General features: G+C 37.5%; 2 protein-coding genes across 4 annotated transcripts; both read left to right on the top strand.

Moving 5' to 3' along the window:
* Window positions 1-1,004: 1,004 nt before the first annotated feature.
* jdp2a (Jun dimerization protein 2a) lies at window positions 1,005-6,961 on the top strand. 2 transcript variants are annotated; one of them, XM_007549291.2, is made up of 4 exons: window positions 1,005-1,556; window positions 4,721-4,938; window positions 6,296-6,400; window positions 6,489-6,961. In XM_007549291.2, exons 1-4 carry the CDS (start codon window positions 1,241-1,243, stop codon window positions 6,672-6,674), a joined length of 825 nt encoding a protein of 274 aa, XP_007549353.1. In that variant the 5' UTR covers window positions 1,005-1,240; the 3' UTR covers window positions 6,675-6,961. The 2 variants fall into 2 exon arrangements, with proteins under 2 accessions (XP_007549353.1, XP_016525633.1); XM_016670147.1 differs by lacking the exon at window positions 1,005-1,556 and adding an exon at window positions 1,569-3,034.
* A 1,882-nt stretch (window positions 6,962-8,843) lies between these two features.
* On the top strand, window positions 8,844-20,873 carry flvcr2a (FLVCR choline and putative heme transporter 2a). 2 transcript variants are annotated; one of them, XM_007549288.2, is made up of 11 exons: window positions 8,844-9,892; window positions 12,251-12,392; window positions 12,509-12,649; window positions 13,080-13,147; window positions 13,392-13,495; window positions 15,394-15,504; window positions 15,677-15,782; window positions 15,886-15,997; window positions 17,309-17,373; window positions 18,437-18,544; window positions 19,475-20,873. In XM_007549288.2, the coding sequence occupies exons 1-11, from the start codon at window positions 9,353-9,355 to the stop codon at window positions 19,523-19,525; spliced, it is 1,548 nt and encodes a 515-aa protein (XP_007549350.1). In that variant the 5' UTR covers window positions 8,844-9,352; the 3' UTR covers window positions 19,526-20,873. The 2 variants fall into 2 exon arrangements, with proteins under 2 accessions (XP_007549350.1, XP_007549351.1); XM_007549289.2 differs by lacking the exon at window positions 18,437-18,544 and having other exon boundaries at window positions 8,846-9,892.
* The last annotated feature ends 532 nt before the right edge of the window (window positions 20,874-21,405 follow it).

The raw sequence follows: 21,405 nt of genomic DNA, 5'->3' as shown, positions 1-21,405 counted from the left end.
GGATGAGAATCTGAGATTTAAGTGTCGTGTAATGTGGAAATAATTTAAGTTTATGTGGTGTTTGGAGATTTAAATGTTTATAAGTTGAGTATGAGGGGTTGCACAGTCGCACAGTTGGTAGAGCTGTTGCCTTGCAGCAAGAATGTTCTGGGTTCGATTCCCGGCCCCGGTCTTTCTGCATGGAGTTTGCATGTTCTCCCTGTTCATGCGTGGTTTTCTCCAGGTACTCTGGTTTCCTCCCACAGTCCAAAAACATGACTCTCCAAATTGCCCCTAGGTGTGAGTGTGTGCATGGTTGTCTGTCTCTGTTGCCCTGCAACAGACTGGCGACCTGCCCAGGGTGTACCCCACCTCTCGCCCGGAACGTTAGCTGGAGATGGGCACCAGCAACCCTCCCGACCTCACTAAGGGACAAGGGTGTAAAGAAAATGGATGGGTGGATGGAAGTTGAGTATGAGAAGGGCAAGAAATCATCAGATCTTATATCTTCTGCAGATAGACAGTTGGGCATGATAATTTGTTTAAATTTTTTATCTTGTTTTTACTTTTCATCTCAATATTTTGGATAAAGGTACGGCTACAAATCTGGAGGGTATGCCGGTACCAACTTAGCTCAGCTCCCGACTTAGACGTAAGTCCAGTAGAACCACAGAAACGTCTCCAGTCTTCTGCTCTTGGAGGTACAGAAAATCAATGCTGAGGAAAATAAACGGCTCTCCTGGATTGGGTGCTTTGTGAACTCCAACCAGCAGTAAGTGTCATTGTGCTTTGGTATATTCCCAAGCTGCTTTTAAAAAAAATATTTTATGTAAAAACACAGCAAAAAAAACAACTTGTCCACAAATAACTTGGACTAACATTCTACAAAAAGATAAGTAAATTGCTGAATTTTGGAAAAGATGGGGGGTTGGGGGGGGGGTTCTCCAAAATGGCTTCATTTTACACTTGTAAACAATAGAGCCCCTTTTACATGGGCAAAAACAGATTCTTAGTTTTGTTGTTTTGCCTTGTTGCTCCCCCATGTGGTGTGCCACCCTGAGCAGAAAGCCACATTGTCTACTGCAGCGCCACAAGGTGTTCAAAACTTGAGATCTAATCCAACTGGTTTAACTAGTGATAGCAAATATGTTTTATAACATAAAATCTACTTAAAATACTCAAGTTTCAGGGAGCAACAATAACGAAATCTTGAAAAGCAGGGAGTGAACGTCTTGACTTCGAGGCAGTGTAGCCTGGGAAGATGGGTTATTGCTGCAATGGTTTCGCCGTAAAAACAGTAGTGCAGCTTCAGTTTCTTCATGGGAGGAGCGGTTGTTACTTCCCCTCTTCCAGTCCCCCTCCTCCGAACCCCCCCTCTGCACTATGTCTACTTTTTTTTTTTAACATCCCTGCTTACGTTTGCCTGGCATCGCTTAATTTCCGCATTCCCAAATCCTCCCAGATTGGGATCACGTTTAAAGTCGGGCTGATGCAACGATTTCCACTTTTTAAAATCTACTCCCGACCCTCGGCCGACCAGAAGAGAGGACATTTGTTGCACCTGGGATCAAAGTCAGGTCGGTAAAAGAAAACTTCCTTTAAATAAAAAAGAAGGAGAGCTGGATGTTTCCCTGCGCACGCTGAGCCGCTGCTGGTTGGCGCGCCGCGGATTGGTTGCACCGACAGCCAGCAGCTCTGATGTTCTTGGTTATTCAGCGGCTTTTGTGCTTTCCCCGAATTGCGGCGTTCAAAGTAGACCCGACTCCTTGCAGATCTTTGTCTCTCTTTTTCTTTTTCGCTTTGCATGCTGTTTTTTTACTTGAATCCCAGCGTGCAGCAATCCAGAACAGAATGTTCTCATTAATGCCACGCAGTGATGCTTAAAATACATTTGATCTGTTGCCATCCTGCACTAAAAAAACGCTGCAGCAGGTAATTTGTAGGTGTTTGATAGAAAGACAAAGTTACATAAGATGAACGCCAGAGCTGAAAAAAGGGACTTCCGCTTTCAAGTTGACCAATTCAGCAGCGCGGTATGCATGCAATGTGATCTTCCAGGAGGTGACTACACATTTTTAAGGCAAAGCGTGGAATAAGATGGGGCTTTCCCAGGATAAAGAACAGCTTAAAGCAACCTGAAATGTGAATAACTGCCTTTGATTTTTTGTTTAAAGGAATAGTCTTAATGAAGGATGCTAAAACAACGCTGCCCGCATCCAGCAGAGTAAACCATTTGAAAAGATCTGTATGTGGCTTCACCTCAAATCACTGGTAACTTTTATTAAAAGGTTTCTACCTTTGACCTTTTGCATGCTTTGGGAGGAGTGTGTGGTTTTAAGCAAAAATGTCCAGCACAGTTCTACTTTCTCTTTTGGTCTGTTCTTAGGGGAAGTGGTGAAATGAAAGTTGTATATTTCCATCTATGATGCACAAGTGACACACAATGTGTCTTCACAGACCTTCAGATAAATTGTGCTTTGCAGAAACAAATTATGCATCTTTAACTTTTTCACATTACAGCCACAAAGTTCTGTGCATTTCACTGGGACAGATCAGGAAAAGTTTGTGTACAACATACATTCCAGTGTAAACAATGTAGCATTGACCTGTTAAAAAAAAAAAATCATTCAGTAATTTAGTTATATATATTTTTTTGATCTACATGTAAAACACTAACACGGACTGAACATTACCTTGATTCTGGAAGGAAACCTGTTTCAGCAGAACCAGAAGATCTCAAAACAAACACATATCACATTTTTCAGATTTTTATTTGTAAAACCATTCGAAAATCATGCATTGTTTTCTTTCCACTTGACAGTTATGCATTTGGAGGGCCGATGTTCTGCGACTTTTTAATGTGTCTGCTGCTTCGACACATCCGAGTCAATTCATTTCAAGATTAGCAGGACTGTTGAAGACCTGACTGCATGCTTAGATTTCTGAGCTGGCCAATTAAGACGGATAGACCGTCTTCACTCCTAAGCTTCTGAATTAAACGGAAGAGAGTGGGTGGATGGTGACCTTCTTTATCTCTGTCCTTACAGACAGTCAGGTGTGTCACTGGTTCCCTGACATTGCCAGTTTATCCTGCATTGTGGGATTAGATCTCTGTGTAAACTGACTTCAACCATTTATTTTTTTATTTTATTCTTTTTTATTATTTTGACGTTGACGTGTATCTTGGAAATCCGCTGAGGTTGTGCTAATTTCCTGTGTGTTTTTGCCTGGTTTTGCTCACTCTGCTCAAGCAGCTCGGTTTCATGTTCTTGAACATTTAAACACCTATTTAACTTTTCACTGCTGCATTTTTTTTTGTTTTTTTTTTGCCACCACTAACAAGAAAACCTGTTTTCAGTGCACAACTCAAACACCAGTGAGATTGCCACCTTCTTCTTTTTAAACACAGCATATCATTTTAGTTCGTTTTAACCACATTGTGCTCGTCTCAGGCAGCCACATTCCTCTCTGCTTACATTAAGTCTCATAAAGAGGAAACCACAGTTAACTGGTATTTCTTGGCTTCTCTTCAGCTCTCGTTGGAATAAGGAGAAATTTGTTTGAGTCTGGTTTTACACCAGTTGTTCATTCTTCTTTTCATCTCTTGGGATTAAATAAGGCAACTTTTTGCTGAGATCTTGTGAATGGTTGTACATTAATCCCCCCCACCCCTCCTACAACCCCCAAAATCAGGGAAATAATAATAACTGAGCAGCAACCTCAGCATCCTGCTTCTCTAACAAACTAGTTATTCATCACTGAGAGGTGAGTCAGGCAGCCTAGAATGCAATTTTCTCAAAGCTGTTAGACAGACTGTTCAAATTAAACGCATTTTAGCTTCATTTTCAAGAATTTGACATTTTCTACTTGGACACGGTTTGTTGTTTGAAAAGGACAAAAATCCGATTTGGAGTTAATGAAGCCTGTTGTAAATTTGTATCTTGTGTACTTAATATCTGTTGCCTAAACAATTCATATTGTTTGTTATATGCCAAAATTTAGCAGTGGAAATGCATCTTCAAAGGCACAAAATGAGGAAAATAATCCATACCTCCGCTGCTGGCTTTTCGCTGCATGTCTTCTGACTACATGACGCCACATTTGAACTCCCTCCTGAAAACCCCCCCCAAAAAAACAAACAAACAATGCCGGTTTTTATAATGAGAAAATCAAGAGGGTTCATTTAAGGTTTTGGAAGTATTAAAACCAAAACCACGATCTGTGACGGTATAAAGCTGAGTAAGTATCCATGACGTTGTTATCTTCTGCATTTATGAGGTATCTCTGGTGTATACCAGACTTTCAGACAAGCATAACAAGATCTGAAATCATTTTGTAGGATAATGAATGATATTTTATAACGGTGTGGTTATAAAATATCTGCATGGGGGTTGTTTACAGGAAATATAAAATGCATCATAAAACTGTTGAGCAGCTGTTCACCAACAGTAAACATGAGTTCTTTGTGGAAGAATAAAATCTTATGAAGAAAGTATAATTCAATGGAATGCTTAATGGTGTTTAAAGGTATTAAACATGATACAGTTCTTATCCAAATGTATTACGGATTAAAGTAAGACTTAATGCAATTTAATGCCTTGTTAGTGTCCGCTTTTATTGTTAAAAAATATCTTGGTTTTCTGCTCTCATGCAGCTGTAAAAATACCAGCATTTTATTTATTTTTTTAATTTTTGCTTGCATCTGATCGCTTCTCCCATCTTCCTCCTTTGCCTCCCGTAGCTGTGGTCAAGGCCGAGCCTGACGCAATGCCGGGACAAATCCCAGATCCCTCTGTGACAGCGGGCTCCCTGCCCAGCCTGGGCCCGCTGGCTGGGATCTCCGCCACCACGCTGACGGACAAGCTGAGGTTTGGCGATCTCCACGACATCGGAACAATGTTGTCACCCCTGCTTTTCCTGGACACTCTGGGAAAGAGGCCTGTAGTCATCAAAACTGAGGTGCAGGACAATCTGAGAGACTTTTGCCTTTTTAAATTTTCTGACGTGTTTGTACTAATTTCAACCACTGAAAGCACCACGAAATAAAAAGACGCATCATAAAAAATTTCATGCAGTTACTTAAAAAAATAAAATATGGCACTTGTCCACGTTTTTACAATAGAAACCACAAATCCTGGTGTGTTTAGTTAGGATTTTACGTAACGGAGTGACAAAAAGTGTAGCTTAACTTGCTCACCAGCTAAACTTGAAGGCTATTTGACTCGATAAAATTCCAGGGCAAAACAGCACAAATTAACTTAAAGTGGAGCTTAGCTGCTATTTTCTGTAGAGTGTGCTGTTAAAGTATTCAGCACTCTCTATTTTTTGGTCAGTTTACAACCACAGACCTCAGTGAAAAAAAGGCCCTTTTTGTGTCAGTACTTTGTAGATCCACTTTTTGCTGCAATTACAGGTGCAAGTCTTTTGGGATGTGCCTCAACAAGCTTTACTCGCATAGAGAAGGAAGTTTTTCTCCTTTTTTTCCTTACAAAACAGCTCAAGCTCAGTCAGATAGAAGGGAAAGCATCTGTAAATATACATGTTCAAGTCTTGCCAACATGGACTTTGACTGGGACATTCTGAAGTGTGAATGTGGTGTGCTCTAAATCAGCCTGTATGTTTATGATTGCATTTTTGGAATTCTTCTGTTGGAAGGTGAAATCTCAAGTATTTTGCACTACTTTGTGTTGGTCAGTCACATAAATTTCTACAAAAATGATGGTAGGATGGATGGATGCCTTTCTGCAGCGATCATTTGGCCAGTGGTGGGTTAGGTGTTGGACAGACCACCAGTCCATCCAGGGCAGGCTCTGTTCATTATGTCTTACTCTATAGTGGCATCTGGTGGATGTATCAGAACATGGCCAATAAAATAAATGGTTTGCAAAAAACGCTTTGTGTTAATTGAACAGCACAGAAAATGGCACAATATTGAAACTATGCAAGCTTTTTATTATCCAGAGATGTTAATTTCAAGTCTTATTGGTTTAAGCTAAAAATTGTAAATCCAAAATTATTGAGTGTGCAAGGAATTAGACCATTTGCACAACTTTATATTATAAGGCGTATTTCTTTTTAATGTTGGTTTGCCACCCTGGACATTGCCTTCCTATGCAGTTTTGCTTGATTTTCATCTTCCCTCAGTACGCCATCTGAAATTTCTCCCCTGTTTCGTCAGTCGAATTTCAACTGCGCCAATCGGCAAACAGAATTAGGAGTTGTGAATGACATTAACTTTCTGCACTATTGTAGAATTGCTGGTTTGATAAATAATTTGAATTGCAGTCTTGTGCTCTTTTCCTGTGTTGTTCCACAGAGAGATGAAGAGGAAGAGAGGAGGAAACGAAGGCGAGAGAAAAACAAAGTGGCTGCAGCTCGATGTCGAAACAAAAAGAAAGAGAGAACGGACTATCTACAAAAGGTGAGACTTGTTTACGGCACTATTCTACAGTTTTTGCCATTAAAGTTTTGCTCAATGTAAGGTAACATTCTTCTCTTTGGCCTTCCAGGAGTCAGAGCGATTAGAGATGCTAAACTCTGACCTTAAAGCCCAGATTGAGGAGCTGAAACTGGAGCGCCAGCAGCTCATCCTCATGCTCAACCGGCACCGCCCCACATGCATCGTCAGGACAGACAGCGTCAAAACCCCAGAGAGCGAGGCGAACCCCCTGCTGCAGCAGCTGGAGGCCAAGTGAACAAACAGGGACTTTCCTGTCGTTTACATTCGAGGAGAAGCAGCCAACTAACAGCACTTCTGTTCAGGCGCTGCCTCTGACACGCAGAGCGATGCTCCGCAAAGAGCAGATCCAGTGGGACGGATTCAGCAGATCGGTCTCCTCATTTCCCTTTTCATTTAAAAAAAACAAAACAAAACACTTCTGCATCAGCCAGGTCTTTATGACATATAGCAAAGAAAATGGAATGCAGCTCTTGAGGAAAGTTACCTGTTATGCAATTAGTTGGCTGTTTTACAATAGCTTTACATTTTATAACATTTAAAATGAAGAAAATGGGAAAAAAAATTCCATTATGCAAAAAAATTGCTTCATTTCAACTCAGTATTTTAATAATTTGCTCTGACGTCTAACTTTATATATGGCAAGAGTCTGCACAAATGTTTTTTCAACACAATTTTAGTACAGAACAATTGAAATCAACTGTTTTAATGTTTATGTGAGAAATCCTACATGGATTATCTTTGATCTCACTAGATTGAGGAAAATCTACAAAGTTAAAAGAAACGTTTAAATAGATACAAGATAACTACTGTGATGCATAGCTACATGTATGCAACCATTACATATTGATTAAATTACAAGTATATGATAAAAAAAATAGTATTGACTAGTTATAAATCTGAATACAAAATAGCACATTTTTTTCTGGTCCTTATGCTTCTTTTCTATTTGTAGAACAACCAAACCTCTTTTTTATTGTTTTGGCGCAGGCGTCATGTATGCACATATATAAATATATATATATATACACACACACACACACAGACAGTGTTTACATTGTATTTTATTTACTGTTTTCATATTATTACAGCCAGTTATGTTTTTTTATATAGATAAATATTTACTTTTGTATATGTTGTTATATAAGCATATAAGCTATCTGAAAATACAATTTTATATTTCCTGAAGAAATTAAATGTTTCGTCCCTTTTTCTTCCTCCTTTTTTTCTGGTATTTTTACCTCACCAAACTTCAAGTTGAATACTGCCAACCTGTGGAAATCAGTGATGTCAGTAACGCGTCACTGACGTCAGACCACGATTTTCAGAAACGAGTAATCTTAACGGGTTACTACTTCAAATCCAGTAATCAGATTAAAGTTGCTGTGCGTTACTATGTTCTTTTGTAATGTAATTTTATTTCCTCTACGTGTCGAGTGACAGCACAGATAGTTGATGTTACCATCATACAATAACTTGCAATTAAGTATTGGCAAAGCTCAATATAATTTTCACAACTGGTGAAACATTATTGTCAACAGCTGCTGAAAGTAGCTAAAAAAGTTACTTTTAATCTAACTTAACTCCTTTCCAAATCAAGTAGTCAGTAATTAACTTTTTAGTAATCTGATTAAAGTTATTTTTTAAAGGTAGCTATGCCATCACTGGTGACATATGATGTATGTAATATATTTTAGTTGAAGGACTGTTCTAAAGCTCGTAGTCGGCAGTCACCTTTTGGCAGACTATTAGTAAGCCCAATAACAAGGCGCTCATTGTTTACAGCAGTGGGGATTAAACTGAACAAGTAGATTAACTGAGTCAAAAAGAACAAAAAGATACTTCTGGTTTGTAGGAACAGTATGTAGAGGAACTTCAGTGAACACAATTGTGGTTGACTGCTAATTAGTAGTGTTTGCAAAAGAGTGAGTTTGCATGTCAGAAAGTGTAAGGACAAGTTCAACCAAAGTACAGAAAGACAAAAGTGCCATAATCCAATTTTAAAAAGTCTTTAAATCATAAATATGCATGCAAATAAAATTATAAACATGTGCAATAAATCATTTTTATTTTGAAAAGGAATAAAATGAGAAGTCTTTTATTAAAAATAAATTTTTACCATAGATATTTAAATATAATTAAACAGTATATTAGAAAACGATTGGGTTCATTGTGATCCTTAATATGGGATTTTACTGTATATGAAAATTAATATTTCACTTTAAATTACTAAATTGTGTATTTAACACACTGTTTACACATTTTAAAACCATGTGGATAAAAGTTTTGAGATTTATCTAAATAAATTTTTTTATGAAACCAATATACAGACAGGATGATGGGAAAAAAAAAAGTTTCAGGGTTGAATAAGCTCATAAACACAAACCAACTGTGGTGGAAAATCTAACAGATCTGAAGAAACCAGTAAGCACATGAGAGGAAATGAGATGGAAACCAGGTGAATCTAATTGACTGACTGGCGACAGCTGTCAGGGGAACAGAAAACTGTGGGAAATATACTAATTTTAAGAATATGTAAATAAAATTAACACTAAAGGGCAGAAACCAAAATGAAAGACTTAACAAAAACAAAGCATGACACTGCGTGGCTCTCTGTTTCATTGTCCTCCTTATCTCAGCAGCTGGGAGGAGTGAAATGGATTTTCTGAGAAAATCCTCAGTATTGATTCAACTGCTGGGTCGGCAGGTCGGTCCCGTGCAAACAACCTGACTTCTGATCAATTCCCCTTTTGCTGATGTGGCCACAGAACTTCCTGGTTTTGTTGGAACATTTAATTTTTTTTTTTTTTGGGCAGAATCACGTGATGTCTCGAAAGCGATACCAGTTTTGTTTCCATTTAAAGTTCCTTCATTTCATCGGTGTTTTGCATTGAGTGTCATTCTATACGGGAGAACATGAAAGGCGACCAGGACACCAAGGAGATTAGTCCGGATTTGGGCAAAGATGTTCAGATCCAGGCTGACATCCCAAACGGGGAGCGCGGCTCGGCGCTCCCGACGCACCTCTACAAGAGGCGCTGGGTGATTGTGCTCCTGTTCAGCGCTTATTCCCTGAGCAACGCTTACCAATGGATCCAGTACGGGATCATCAGCAACATCATCATGAAGTTCTACAACGTGGACGGCTTCGCTGTAGACTGGCTGTCCATGATCTACATGCTCGCGTACATCCCCTTCATATTCCCGGTCACCTGGCTGCTGGAGAAGTATGGACTGCGCTGCACTGCGCTGGTGGCCAACGCGCTCAACTGCGCAGGGACGTGGATAAAGGTGGCCAGCGCACGACCCGACCTGTTCTGGGTGACCCTGCTCGGACAGTCTGCCAGCGCTCTGGCTCAGGTCTTTATCCTCGGGATCCCCTCCAACCTGGCCTCAGTCTGGTTCGGAGCAAATGAGGTTTCCACCGCCTGCTCCATTGGAGTGTTTGGGAATCAGGTGAGTAAGTTGATGGGGCAACGTGGGGGTAACATGGGCAAAAGGGGGAACTGTTTGAAGTAAACCTTTGACTGTGCATTGGGTTTACTGTAGGTAAGAATGGGGGTGGGGGAAGTAAATTTCTGCCAAATACCTCAGAAACGTTTAGATTGATCAGAAATTTTCTAAGAAAATAAACAAGGACAAGTTGATAAGTTGCTAGAAAAAAAATCAGAAATTTTGAGATTTAAGCTCAGAAATTTTCTAGCAAAAACATTGACATTTCTGAGTTTAAAAATATCTAAAATTTCAACTTTTTTTTCAGTCCTTCACTGTGTTCATGCAGGCATCTTTAGTGCAAGGGGGAACTGTTTAAAGTAAACCTATGACTGGGTTTAAAAAAATCTAAAATTTCAACTTTTTTCATTAACTGTAATGCTGGATAACTGTTGTTTTAGTTTTAAACACTCAACGTTTTGAGTTGAACCAGTTTATTTTATTAACCCCAACAAAAAAACTTTACCGACTTTTGAAAAAAAAGCAACCCTAAACTATGATGCTGCTCCTGTCATGGTTTACTATGTTCATGCAGTCATTTCCAGTATTTTTTTTTTCTGCTGTGGCACATTTCTCAGACAGCAACATGTCCTACAATGTAGCCAGGCCTGAATGTTTTCTTTAAAAGAGCAGACTTCTATTATCATGCCAAGAATGTGACCATAAATTCCTGCAGCTTTGTTGTTGAGTTTTTGGCTGCCTGACCTGTTTTCTTGTCTTAATCATTTGAGGAACATTCAGCTTTTCGTAGTCCCATATTTTCTCCATTTACTGTCTCTCTGTCTTGTGCTTTGTGCCCTTCTGCTGACTGATACGCCGATCTTTTGAAATACCAGTTAAATCTAGAAAAATCAGGAATATTTAACTTGGACATTTCAGACATCTTTGCAGATTAATAAAATTCTCTAATGGGAGGTGTAAAATTGATTAAGGATGTTCACACTTTCTGTATGCAACCTGCATTATTATTATTATTCTTCTTATTATTATTTATTATTTTTAGTCTTGAAATAATTGTTATGGCCACTCTTGCATCATAATAAAGTCCAAACAACAAAAATGCAAGAGTAGTCTTCCAGAAGTAGGTTTTCGACTCACTCAAAGAAAAAATAAAAAGCACTCGCGGAGACTTTTCTGATTTCAACGAGGTTTCTTTTAATTATAAAAATAACAAAAAATAATCTCCGAGTTGACTTGGAGATTTTGTACCACAAATTAGATGTTAATTTGTGGTACAAAAACCTTTTCACTCCTCACTCCTTCACCGAACAATCAGATCAGCCCCAGCAGCTGCTTCACTGCAGGAGGCTGACTGACAAGGAGGAGGATTTAGATCCTCCTCCTTGTCAGTCAAAACAAACAAACAAATAAATAAATAAATATACAATGGATCTACCATTCACATAACTTTAGATATGCGGAAATTAATAATTTAGCAAAAAATAAATCTGGATATTTATGTTCATAATTCATTCTACTTCCACTTGTTAATGTTGACAAGGAGGTTAAAACCACTGCAGAATTGTGTACCTACGCAATAGCGCTCTATTGTATAGAGAAATACTTGCAGTATTAGGCTGTGTGTTTCTTTTGACAACACAAATGGCTGATGATGTTTGTTTTCCACTTAGAGTCTGCTCCTCAACATGCATTAAAAATTTGGGAAAAATAAGCAGAAATTGAAATTTCATTCAGGACATGTCCACATAGCGAGCTGCATACCTCACTGTGGAGGTAGAGAATCATTTTTGTATTTTTCCTGAAAGCTTATCAGTTTTTTTTATCTGCAAGACATAAAATGGGTCTTTGAAAAGTTTTGCATATGACAGATTTCTGATCGAACAACTTTAGAAGTTTTTACTATGTGAAAAAGACTCCTCAAATCTATTGTCAAGTGTGAATTTTTTTTATTTTTTTTATTTCAGCGTCTTCTTTCACCTGTGTTGGACAAACATTCTGGTTGTTTTGTGGTTTAGGCCTTTAGTAACAATAAAAAGACCCATTTTTGTTAATGTTCACTTGCTTTGCCCTCTGTCCTTGAATCTTGTGCTTCCAGGTTTTATTGTGCGTTTTAATTCCTGCAGACATTCTGGACATTTTTCACAAAATCAATCTTAATACATTTTTTTCCCGCCACATATGAAAATGTCAAATAGAATCAACTCTTCTGGTTGCTTTGAATGCTCAATGAAACCAGGAAACGGAGGAAAAATGTGAATTTTAAATAGATCTATACATGCACATTCTACTGGTTTTGTAATGTATTTGACGTCTGCTTGTAAATGGTATTTTCATTTTCTTTTTTTTTTTTATTTTCTGCAGTTGGGTGTTGCCATTGGGTTCCTGGTCCCACCCATGCTTGTTCCTAATGTAAAGGATGTAGACGAGTTGGCGTATCACATCAGATTCATGTTTTACATCAGTGCGGGTGTGGCCACCTTCATCTTTGTACTTGTGGTCATCGGTATGTCTGCTCCCCCAAAAGGGCATTAGGGTTCTGTGTTGTAGCTCCGTTTACATTAATCATCCTAAACCAATCTCCTCAGCAATTGATTATTTGCACGACTATTTGTTTTGTAGTGTTTCAGGAGAGACCAGAGATCCCACCAACCCAGTCCCAGGCTCAAACCAGGATTTCCCGCTCCACTGATTACTCTTACATGGCCTCCATCTGGAGGCTGCTGTGCAACAAGGCCTTCATGTTACTTGTGATCGGCTATGGTTAGCCCCTCTTGCTTAAAATGTGTATTTATGGAAGACCCTGGGAAAGATGTGTAAATCCTTTCAACATAGCTTAATGCAGTAGCGTAATGTGTGAAAACTTTGGAAATGTTTGTTTTTATGACCCTCCTAGCAGTCTCTCCACACTGTCATGTAAAGATGAACTTTTCTCCTCTTTCAGGGCCATTTGCCACTTTTCCATTTGTGTACCTGTTTAATAATTGTGCTGATATTTGGTGGTTATACAGAGAATTTTCAACAATAAGCTTTTTTTCTTAGCCATTTCTTGATTCTGAAGATCGGCACACATCTGCCTACCTTAAAATTGCATGTCCTCTTTTCTTTGCTGCTAATGTGTAATTCTGTTTTATTTACAGCTGATTATCTCAGAATAATAAAGGTGTCTGTTTTTTTTTTTTTTTTTTTGCAGGGTTGAACGTTGGCAGTTTCTACGCCATTTCCACACTTTTAAACCGAATGATAATTGATCGCTACCCTGTAAGTTCCTTTATTTTATTGCTAGAGAAATTTTCTCTTCTGTGAAGCTTCTTTTGTCCTTTCTTAGCACTGGTTGACATTTTCTATGTTTTGAGCTTTTGTGCAATTCATTTTACCACCAAACTTTAAAGCTTCAGGACAGCTGACCATCACAAAGATAACGTTTCTGGATGTTAGGAGTCTGGGTAAAATAATGGCCGTGTTCCATGAATCAATAATTAATCACCCTGGTGTTTCACCTCAGGGTGAAGAGTTGAACGCTGGGAGGATCGGTTTAACCATTGTCATTGCTGGAATGGCAGGATCTCTCATCTGTGGCCTTTGGCTTGACAAGACCAAGACCTACAAGTAAGATCCTCCTCTAACTCTGTTTGTGAAACCTGATATTTGTAAAGGTAAAAGTGAGCCATGCAATCAGACATCAATGAGAAGCCAAACATTAGTTTGGCACAAACAACAACCAGTGCGGGGATTTTTCTCCTGCGAAGTGCCTTTTATTTAATTTCATGTTCAGTTGGTCAACATGTTCTCACAATCAAATTAATCTGATGGCTACAAAATCAAAATACGGAGCTAACTTAAAAAAACGTCATTGCTCCTCTCCAGAATGAGGTTCAACCACAAAAGGTCAGGAGCTGGTTGTTCAGAGTGTTGTAACCAAATTTATGTTGGAAGGTGAAAATATGGTGTTAAAGGTTTGGCAATAACTGTATCCTTGAGTTCTGTGAAATAAAATACTGTCACTATATCATATATTAGTTCTACATAAAGTAGTTTTCTGATTTGTTCAATTTTGGGTGTTCATTTACTGTTAGCCATAATCATTATTTAGCAGAAATAAACACGATATATCACTCTGAGTTTTTACATTTTGATTTGAATTACTGAAAGATCTTCTTTTTTTTTGTCTAGTTTGAGAAACACTTGTAACCAATAATATTTAATTGCTCAAGTTGAATTGAGATCAACAATAATCCAGCAGGACTGTTTTTATACACTTTTACATAAAAAAAATGCTTAGAGTTCAATTAAAAGAATGTTTTTGAGTCCAGCCTCTGCTGAAATCCTTCAAAGACCTTGAAAACCTTCAATAGTGAAGTTATTCTTGGGGTACTTGAAGCTGAATTTAAAATAAAAAATAAAAAAAAACAAGTATTGTTGTTTTTGGGAAGAATTAGGAATGCTTTCCTCAAAGTAAGTGTCTCCTTGTGTCTTCACATGTTAGTGCTTCGTGTAATGAGGCGCACAATCTACTGTGGCAGGTTAAAGTCCTCAGATTCCTCACATGCCACAGTAAATGCATGGCTGTCAAAGCAGTTTGGCTCAGGTTGACTCTGGACCCTCACATTGTCTTACTGTGTCAGACATTCACTGGACTTTGCTATATCCACAAAATGTTTTGCAGCATAATTTACGCATGACTGTGCAAGAGGCTGTGTTCTCAAAGTAAGCATGTTTTTTTTTCCACAGAAAGTGGTTGGGATACACTTAAGAATAGTGTTTTTAATAGTATTAATATTGTTTGGTTTTTTTGGACTACAAGCTAAATTTAAAAACCAAATTCCAAGTTAACGTTTTTTAATTTTATCTAAAGATATACTTTATACCTTTTGAACCGTTTTTTGGCTCATCTTTGTCTTATGCAATGTTTAAGCCAATTTAAATGTAGATTTTAGGAATTAAAAAAAAAAAACATTCTTAAACAAATTAGTATTTGAACATAGTATCATCCATCCTTATGGACATCCTATATTGTTTTCCCATTGCTTCTAATTCTCTATGTAGTCTATAATTTTAGATCATTTAATACAAAATATGAAACTGCTAGTCATCGCATACGCTTGCATATTTCTAGCTATATTTCTGTTACATTGAATTTGAGGGTTTGTAGTCAGTGAAAACCCAACATGAGCTCAGAAAATTATGACAAAATATGCCAAATAATTATTACACATAAACAATCATCACCGACACCCTGCACCAGCTCACTGCTAAAGAAGCTGGCAGTTTGTTGTGCTGAATCAAAGATATTTAATGGAAGTGGAAGAAAAAAAAGTGTTCAAAAACACAAAGGTGCATAACAGCAGTAGCCTGGAAAGGACTGAAATAAAAGCCACTCAAGTATTTCAGATTCATAAATGTTATCTGCACATCCTGGTTAGCTTTGAGTTCTTACAGTTGGTGTGGATGTTTGGTATACTTATTATCAATAATTCTTTTAAAATTTCTTCCTCTGGTCCCTGCAGACAAACCACCCTGGTGGTGTATATCTTCTCTCTGGTTGGGATGCTGGTTTACACCTTCACCCTGAACCTGGGGCACCTCTGGGTGGTTTTCATCACCGCTGGAGTTCTAGGGTAAGTAGACAAACTCAGATGTTGATATACTGTGACGTGTTCAAGGACATTTGAGTAGTACTAATTAAGGCAATTAGTATGTGGGCAAGAGCAGCAGTACATCAGTGAAATTGTACTTGAGTAGAAATCCCAAAAGATTACCTGGCATTTGGTTCTGTTTTGATTTCCACAGTTTCTTCATGACCGGATATCTCCCTCTTGGCTTTGAGTTCGCAGTGGAGCTCACCTTCCCAGAATCTGAGGGAACCTCGTCGGGTCTGCTCAACTGTTCAGCTCAGGTCGGTTATTGGTGGCACTGATTAACTGCACACTTTCACTCTAAACACATGGCATGTATTTACTTTTGGGCCATAAACACTTTTTATGTGACTCTTGTTGCAGATTTTTGGAATCGTTTTCACCATTGTACAAGGAAAGATTATCGATAAATGGGGAACTTTAACTGGAAATGTGTTTCTGTGTATTTTTTTGCTAATAGGAACAGTAATAACAGGTGAGACACGAGCATCAACATGTCACTTTGCAGCCACAAACTACAATTTATTTATTGGGATTTTATTGCTATAGACCAGGGTCTGAAATCTTTACAAAAACTAATTTAAAGCTGCAAATGTCACAATGTTTTTTTAGTTTTTTTTTTTAATTACAACTTATAATTTCAGATAAATATCTACTATATGAAACTGATTATTTTTAAAGAACCACAATTTCAGTACTATTTTTAGATTTTAAAATAAAGATAAACACAAACTTGGCAAAGATGATGGATCGTTTTCTCCTGTGGGGACAGATGAAAATGAAAAAGCGCATGGATTCCAACCAAATAGGAAAATCAAATTCCAAAAGCATATCATTCAGTACTTTGTCATTCTTCACACTTTGACTCTTAATTGAAACATTTTAAAAACTCATATTCTTTCTACTTTTCAGTTATGCAGTGCTTTGTGTGGCTCTGTTGTGTAAAAGCCCAACAAAACACATTAAGGTCTGCAGCTGTAATGTGACAAAATGTCAAAGGGCATGAAGACTTCTGCAAGTCCGTTTTTTTTTTTTTTGCTTTGTTTTTGTTTTTCACTTCCTTGTGTAAGAGCTGTTATCATCTTTGAATGTTTGCTGCCCCCTGGTGGACACATTTAAAACAAATTTGTGAAAGTTGCTCGTGGACAGTTTTTGCCTTAAATTTTCTTGCGGAAAAAAAAAGAGATAAAATCACTCAATCAGGTTTATTTTGTATGGTGTGCACAATACAGAGAGCTTGTAAGACAATCAATAATGAAGCATTGAGTCAACACATAGGTTTTATACCAAGGATAAAGATCTAAAACATGTGAGAAACGGTCTGGTTCCCATGTAGCTGCAGGAAAACGACTCCCAACCTTGTGTGTGTGTGTGTGTAACCCATACAGGTTCTTTCTCAAGCACTTAATTTAATATGACAACCAGGTGTTAATTTTACAATAATTTCCCCACCACAATATGTTTGTACTTCATATTTTCATACATAGTTTTTTTGTGAAATAACTTGGATAAAGTTGTTTTCACTATTTCCTGTGAAGCCCACCAGCTTTTTGGTGTTGGATCCGTGCTTTGCTGAACATTGACTGAAAATCAGTTGTCAGGTTACAAAATTCTTTTCACACTATATGCAATTTGTTCTGGGTTTTTGCCCTCTAATGCAAAGTTGCAGCACACAAGACATTTATTTGGCACATTTTACCTTTTAGAATGTAGGAATATCCTTTCTTTTTAATTGCATCAACTTTAAACATTTAGTCTACCAGTATAATGCCTCTATTTCTCACAGGATTCATCAAATCTGACCTCCGGCGGCAGAAGGCCAATCAACAGGCTGAGGTGCAGCGAGTGAGTGTAAGTATCTGTGTGAGGTGCTTAAGGTCTGAAACGGGGATCTTTCACCAGATCAGGTCCCAGTCTGGTTTGGTCTTTGCAGTTTCTTCTGGCTGCTTGGCTCCAGTTTTTCCTCATTGCAACATCCTGCTGGGTGATTTCTGGGGTTTCTTTGCTGTGGGGGATAAACTTTTGTGTCGGTATGTCTAAGCCTTCAACAAAAAACACAAGCCTCCTTCTTGCTGCTTACAATTTACAACAGATTGTTGTCAGTTGCGTGGTTATGTTTTGCTTCAGAAATGGCTTTCCAAGCTTTCAGTATCGGTGCAGCTGACTGCTTTCAGATATTTTGTGATTTAGAAATTAAATTGCAAAATACCTGATAATTTATGATATGTTTGTGACGGCTCATTTTATTTCCAGCAAAATGAATTGAACAGCTGTCATCCCAATGATTGTGCAAGTCATAACATTTCAGTTAAATGTTTCAATTTTGAGTTTTTAGTTTTGCTATATGCCATAATGGGAATAAACCCTTAAAATATATTTTGAGTAGGGAATCTGTATAGTTGGTTTTACTTTGAGCTGAATTACCAAAACAAACTTTACAGGGGTAATATACTATACAGTGTCATGTTATTCTAAAGACACCAAAAAAAGGAGTAATGCAGAAATTTGTCCTGAAACAAAATGTATTGGGATCCAGCTGTTTGAATTTTTTCTTTAAAAAAAAAAAAAAAGTTTAACATTAATTCACTGTCATCTGCAGCTTGCATTTTAAAACGATCAGAATTCCTTGATTTTTTTTTTTTTTTTTTTTTTGCTTAAATTTTAATAAAAACGCAGCTTTGACTTAAAACACCAGGACTCCTACATACTTGTTGAACTTAAGACCAGATTCTTTTGTCAATGGCTTTCTAAAAATACCTGGAAACTAAATTATTCTGGAAATTAAGTTTGATCTTAGGTATGCTACAGTTTCCTTATTAAAGTCTGTACAAAGAGCTTAGAGGTGATATGGTGTGAAGGATAAAGGTGACCCTAAGGGCCCCCCAGATCTTTGATACTGGAGCTATGATTACAGCCTACAGAGTCCAAGACACCAGTGCGAGACTACGGAGCCACAGCATGCAGCAGGAGTCATGACTTTACCTCACAACTTCACAAAAATCTAAATGGATGTGACAACAAGGTAGGGTCATATGAACAAAAACTCCCTGAAACCTCAAAAGTATGAAAACTATGGCAAACTGTAGCCCTTACACCGATTATATTCTTGTTGATGCAAACATAATCAGTTTGTGCCAAGTTTATTTGTATATCACATTTCATCAACAAGGGAGTTCAAAGTGCTTTACATGATAAAAACAGTCACCAGTTCTGAAAACAAGCAAACGTATCATTTTGTCAAATGTCGTCATCAATGCATATCAAATATGTTGATCAGTGTTCCACTTACTAGTCAACAACTTTAAAAAGGAGAGTTTTTAACCTTGATTTAAAGAAACTGTATTCCAGTAGCATTGCAGTTTTTGGGAAGTTTGTTCTACCATAAAAACTGAGTGCTGCTTCTCCATGTTTGGTTTTGGTTACTGATAAACTTGAACCAGAAGACCTGAGTGGTCTGGAAGGTTGGTACAGCAACAGGTCTTGTATTTCGGTCTTAATCTGTTCAGTGATTTATAAACTAACAAATGTATTTTTTAAAGTTTATTATCTGAGCTACAAGGAGCCAGAGTAAGGATGTTAGAACTGGGATGATGTGCACTATCTTCCTGGTTTTAGTGAGAACCCAAGCAGCAGCATTCTGGGTCAACAACAGCGGTCTTCTTTTTTTTCTTTTTCTTTTTTTCATAGGCAGACCTATGAAGACACTATTGAAGGCTATTGATAAATGAGTTTCTCTTTGTCCTGCTGGGACCGTAGTCCTTTAATCCTGGAAATATTCTTCAGTTGGTAGAAGGCTGGCTTTGTAAATATCTTTGTGACTCTAAAGGTTCAGATATGATTCAATCACTATTTGGATCTAGGTTCTAGTTGTGTATAATCTGCATGGTGATGGTAACTAATTAATGTTTTCTAAGCTGTAGTAGTGCTTATCGTCTGCCCATGTCTCTTCCAGATGATGGCCACTGATGTTCAAGAAGGAATCCTGAAGGAGAGGAAGTTCTAAGGTGAAATGATGTCTCCTCAGCAAACCACAAAGAGAAGAAACAAAGTCTTAAGGGACATGTCGGTATGTGTAAACATGCCAAAGTAACTACAATGCAACATGCTGCTGTGACTAGTGAGTATATGGAGACTCTGTGACCATGATGGACACCCATCTTTGATTCTTTAGTATCAAGAACTGCTGCTCCTTTTTTTTTTACTGTACTGACGTGCAACAAAAAGAATCACATTAGTATTTAAAATGCAATTTCTAAACCAACTTTTATACACGTTTGAAATGCACTTTCAGAAAATGCATCACTTACAGTTGACAGTCTCTAATTTTCTGACTCCTATCTATTAACGTTCCAATGGGTTTTTTAGTAACATATTTTCACGACTTTTTAGATAATATTAATCTGTGTTTCCTGATACTTGTGCTGTGTGTAACTGAACTTAAGTATTTACTCTGAAGGCACCTATTTGAGTTCTGTGTTTTATCAGAGTGATCTTAAATGTAGATCATAACTGGGACGTCCTTCCTTTACATTGAGTAAGGCTCATATGTCACCCGTTTGCCATTAAAGGATCACCTGGTTGGTATTCTGCCAAGTATAAATACTGATTGATGCTGTGCATCAGAGTACACTCACAGAGGTCAGTTTTCTCCTCATTTTACAAGAATGTCTGAATCATTTTTTTTTTTTTAATATCTAGAAGATGAAGAATTTTGGCACAAAACAAGATGGATAAAAAAGAAAATATGCCATTTTGCACACAAATGTCTTCACTGCATATTTTTTCCAGAATGATATTTTAAGGTTGTGTGAGCGGAGTTGGCACTGATTTCTGGTACAACTTTTTTTTTTTCTGGAAATTAACGTAGAATTTCAACTTGAATGTATGACATCATTTTCTACAACAGATGGATTGTGATTATGAAACTTTAAAAACCAGGCTGGGTGAATGATGGATAGAGAAATGAATGAATGGAAAAATGGGTGGATGAATATTGAATAGAGAGAAGTGGATTGATGCTGATTTACAGGTGCAAAGATCAATGGATGGTGGGTAAATAAATGGACTGATGGGTTTATTGATTGATGAATTGGTACCAATTTCTGAAAATAGAATATCAAATAGTGTGGAAATGACTTTTAGTTCCTTTGTCCATGTTTGTGGAAAATGCATACATTACATTTTTTGTGTGGGAATATTAGATGATTTCCACATTTAATCAGATCATTCTGTAGCTGTGAGAAAGTCATTGTAGAACTATGTACTGTAACACTGCCAAACATTGACTACAAGCTTTTGTACGTTGCACATTTATATTGGTGATAATAAATATTTCTGTGCTGCTGTAACAGTGAGTTTTTCCTTATTTGCACTCACCTCCTGGCTTATATTTCTGAATCACTGAGTCGTTCAGTAATTTAAAGTAGTTTTCAGAATTTTAATTTGTAAAACATTTTTCATAATGAATATATTGGGGATTTAGGAAGCACCAGAAAATAAGATGGATTCAAATGACCTTGGAAAAACATGACATGGGAGACGCAACAAAATACTACTAATATTAAAATTCCCACCAAAAACTGGTTACAAAGAGAAGTAAAATAGGTTGCATGAGGAGCAGTTGGTAAGCTTAGGCTAAAAACCAAAAATTAAACAGACATAAATGAACCACAAGGGGGATTTTAAACATCTTAGGATGGGTTGGGAGAAGGAGAGAGATGACACAGTTCCATCAAAATAAAGATATGGTAACAAGAAAACAGTACAGGAAATTAGATAAAAAAAACACACATACTAAAATGGGACAAAATTCCAACCAAAAATGCAAAGGTTTAATGTCTGGAGAACCAGCTCAGTTTCTTTGATAATCAAATTTGATCAAAC

The sequence above is a fragment of the Poecilia formosa genome, unplaced genomic scaffold (genome assembly GCF_000485575.1).
Source record: "Poecilia formosa unplaced genomic scaffold, Poecilia_formosa-5.1.2 Scaffold30, whole genome shotgun sequence".
Taxonomy (NCBI): Eukaryota; Metazoa; Chordata; class Actinopteri; order Cyprinodontiformes; family Poeciliidae; genus Poecilia; species Poecilia formosa.
The sequence above is the reverse complement of the archived record's forward strand: the minus strand, read 5'-3'. Positions and strand labels throughout refer to the sequence as shown.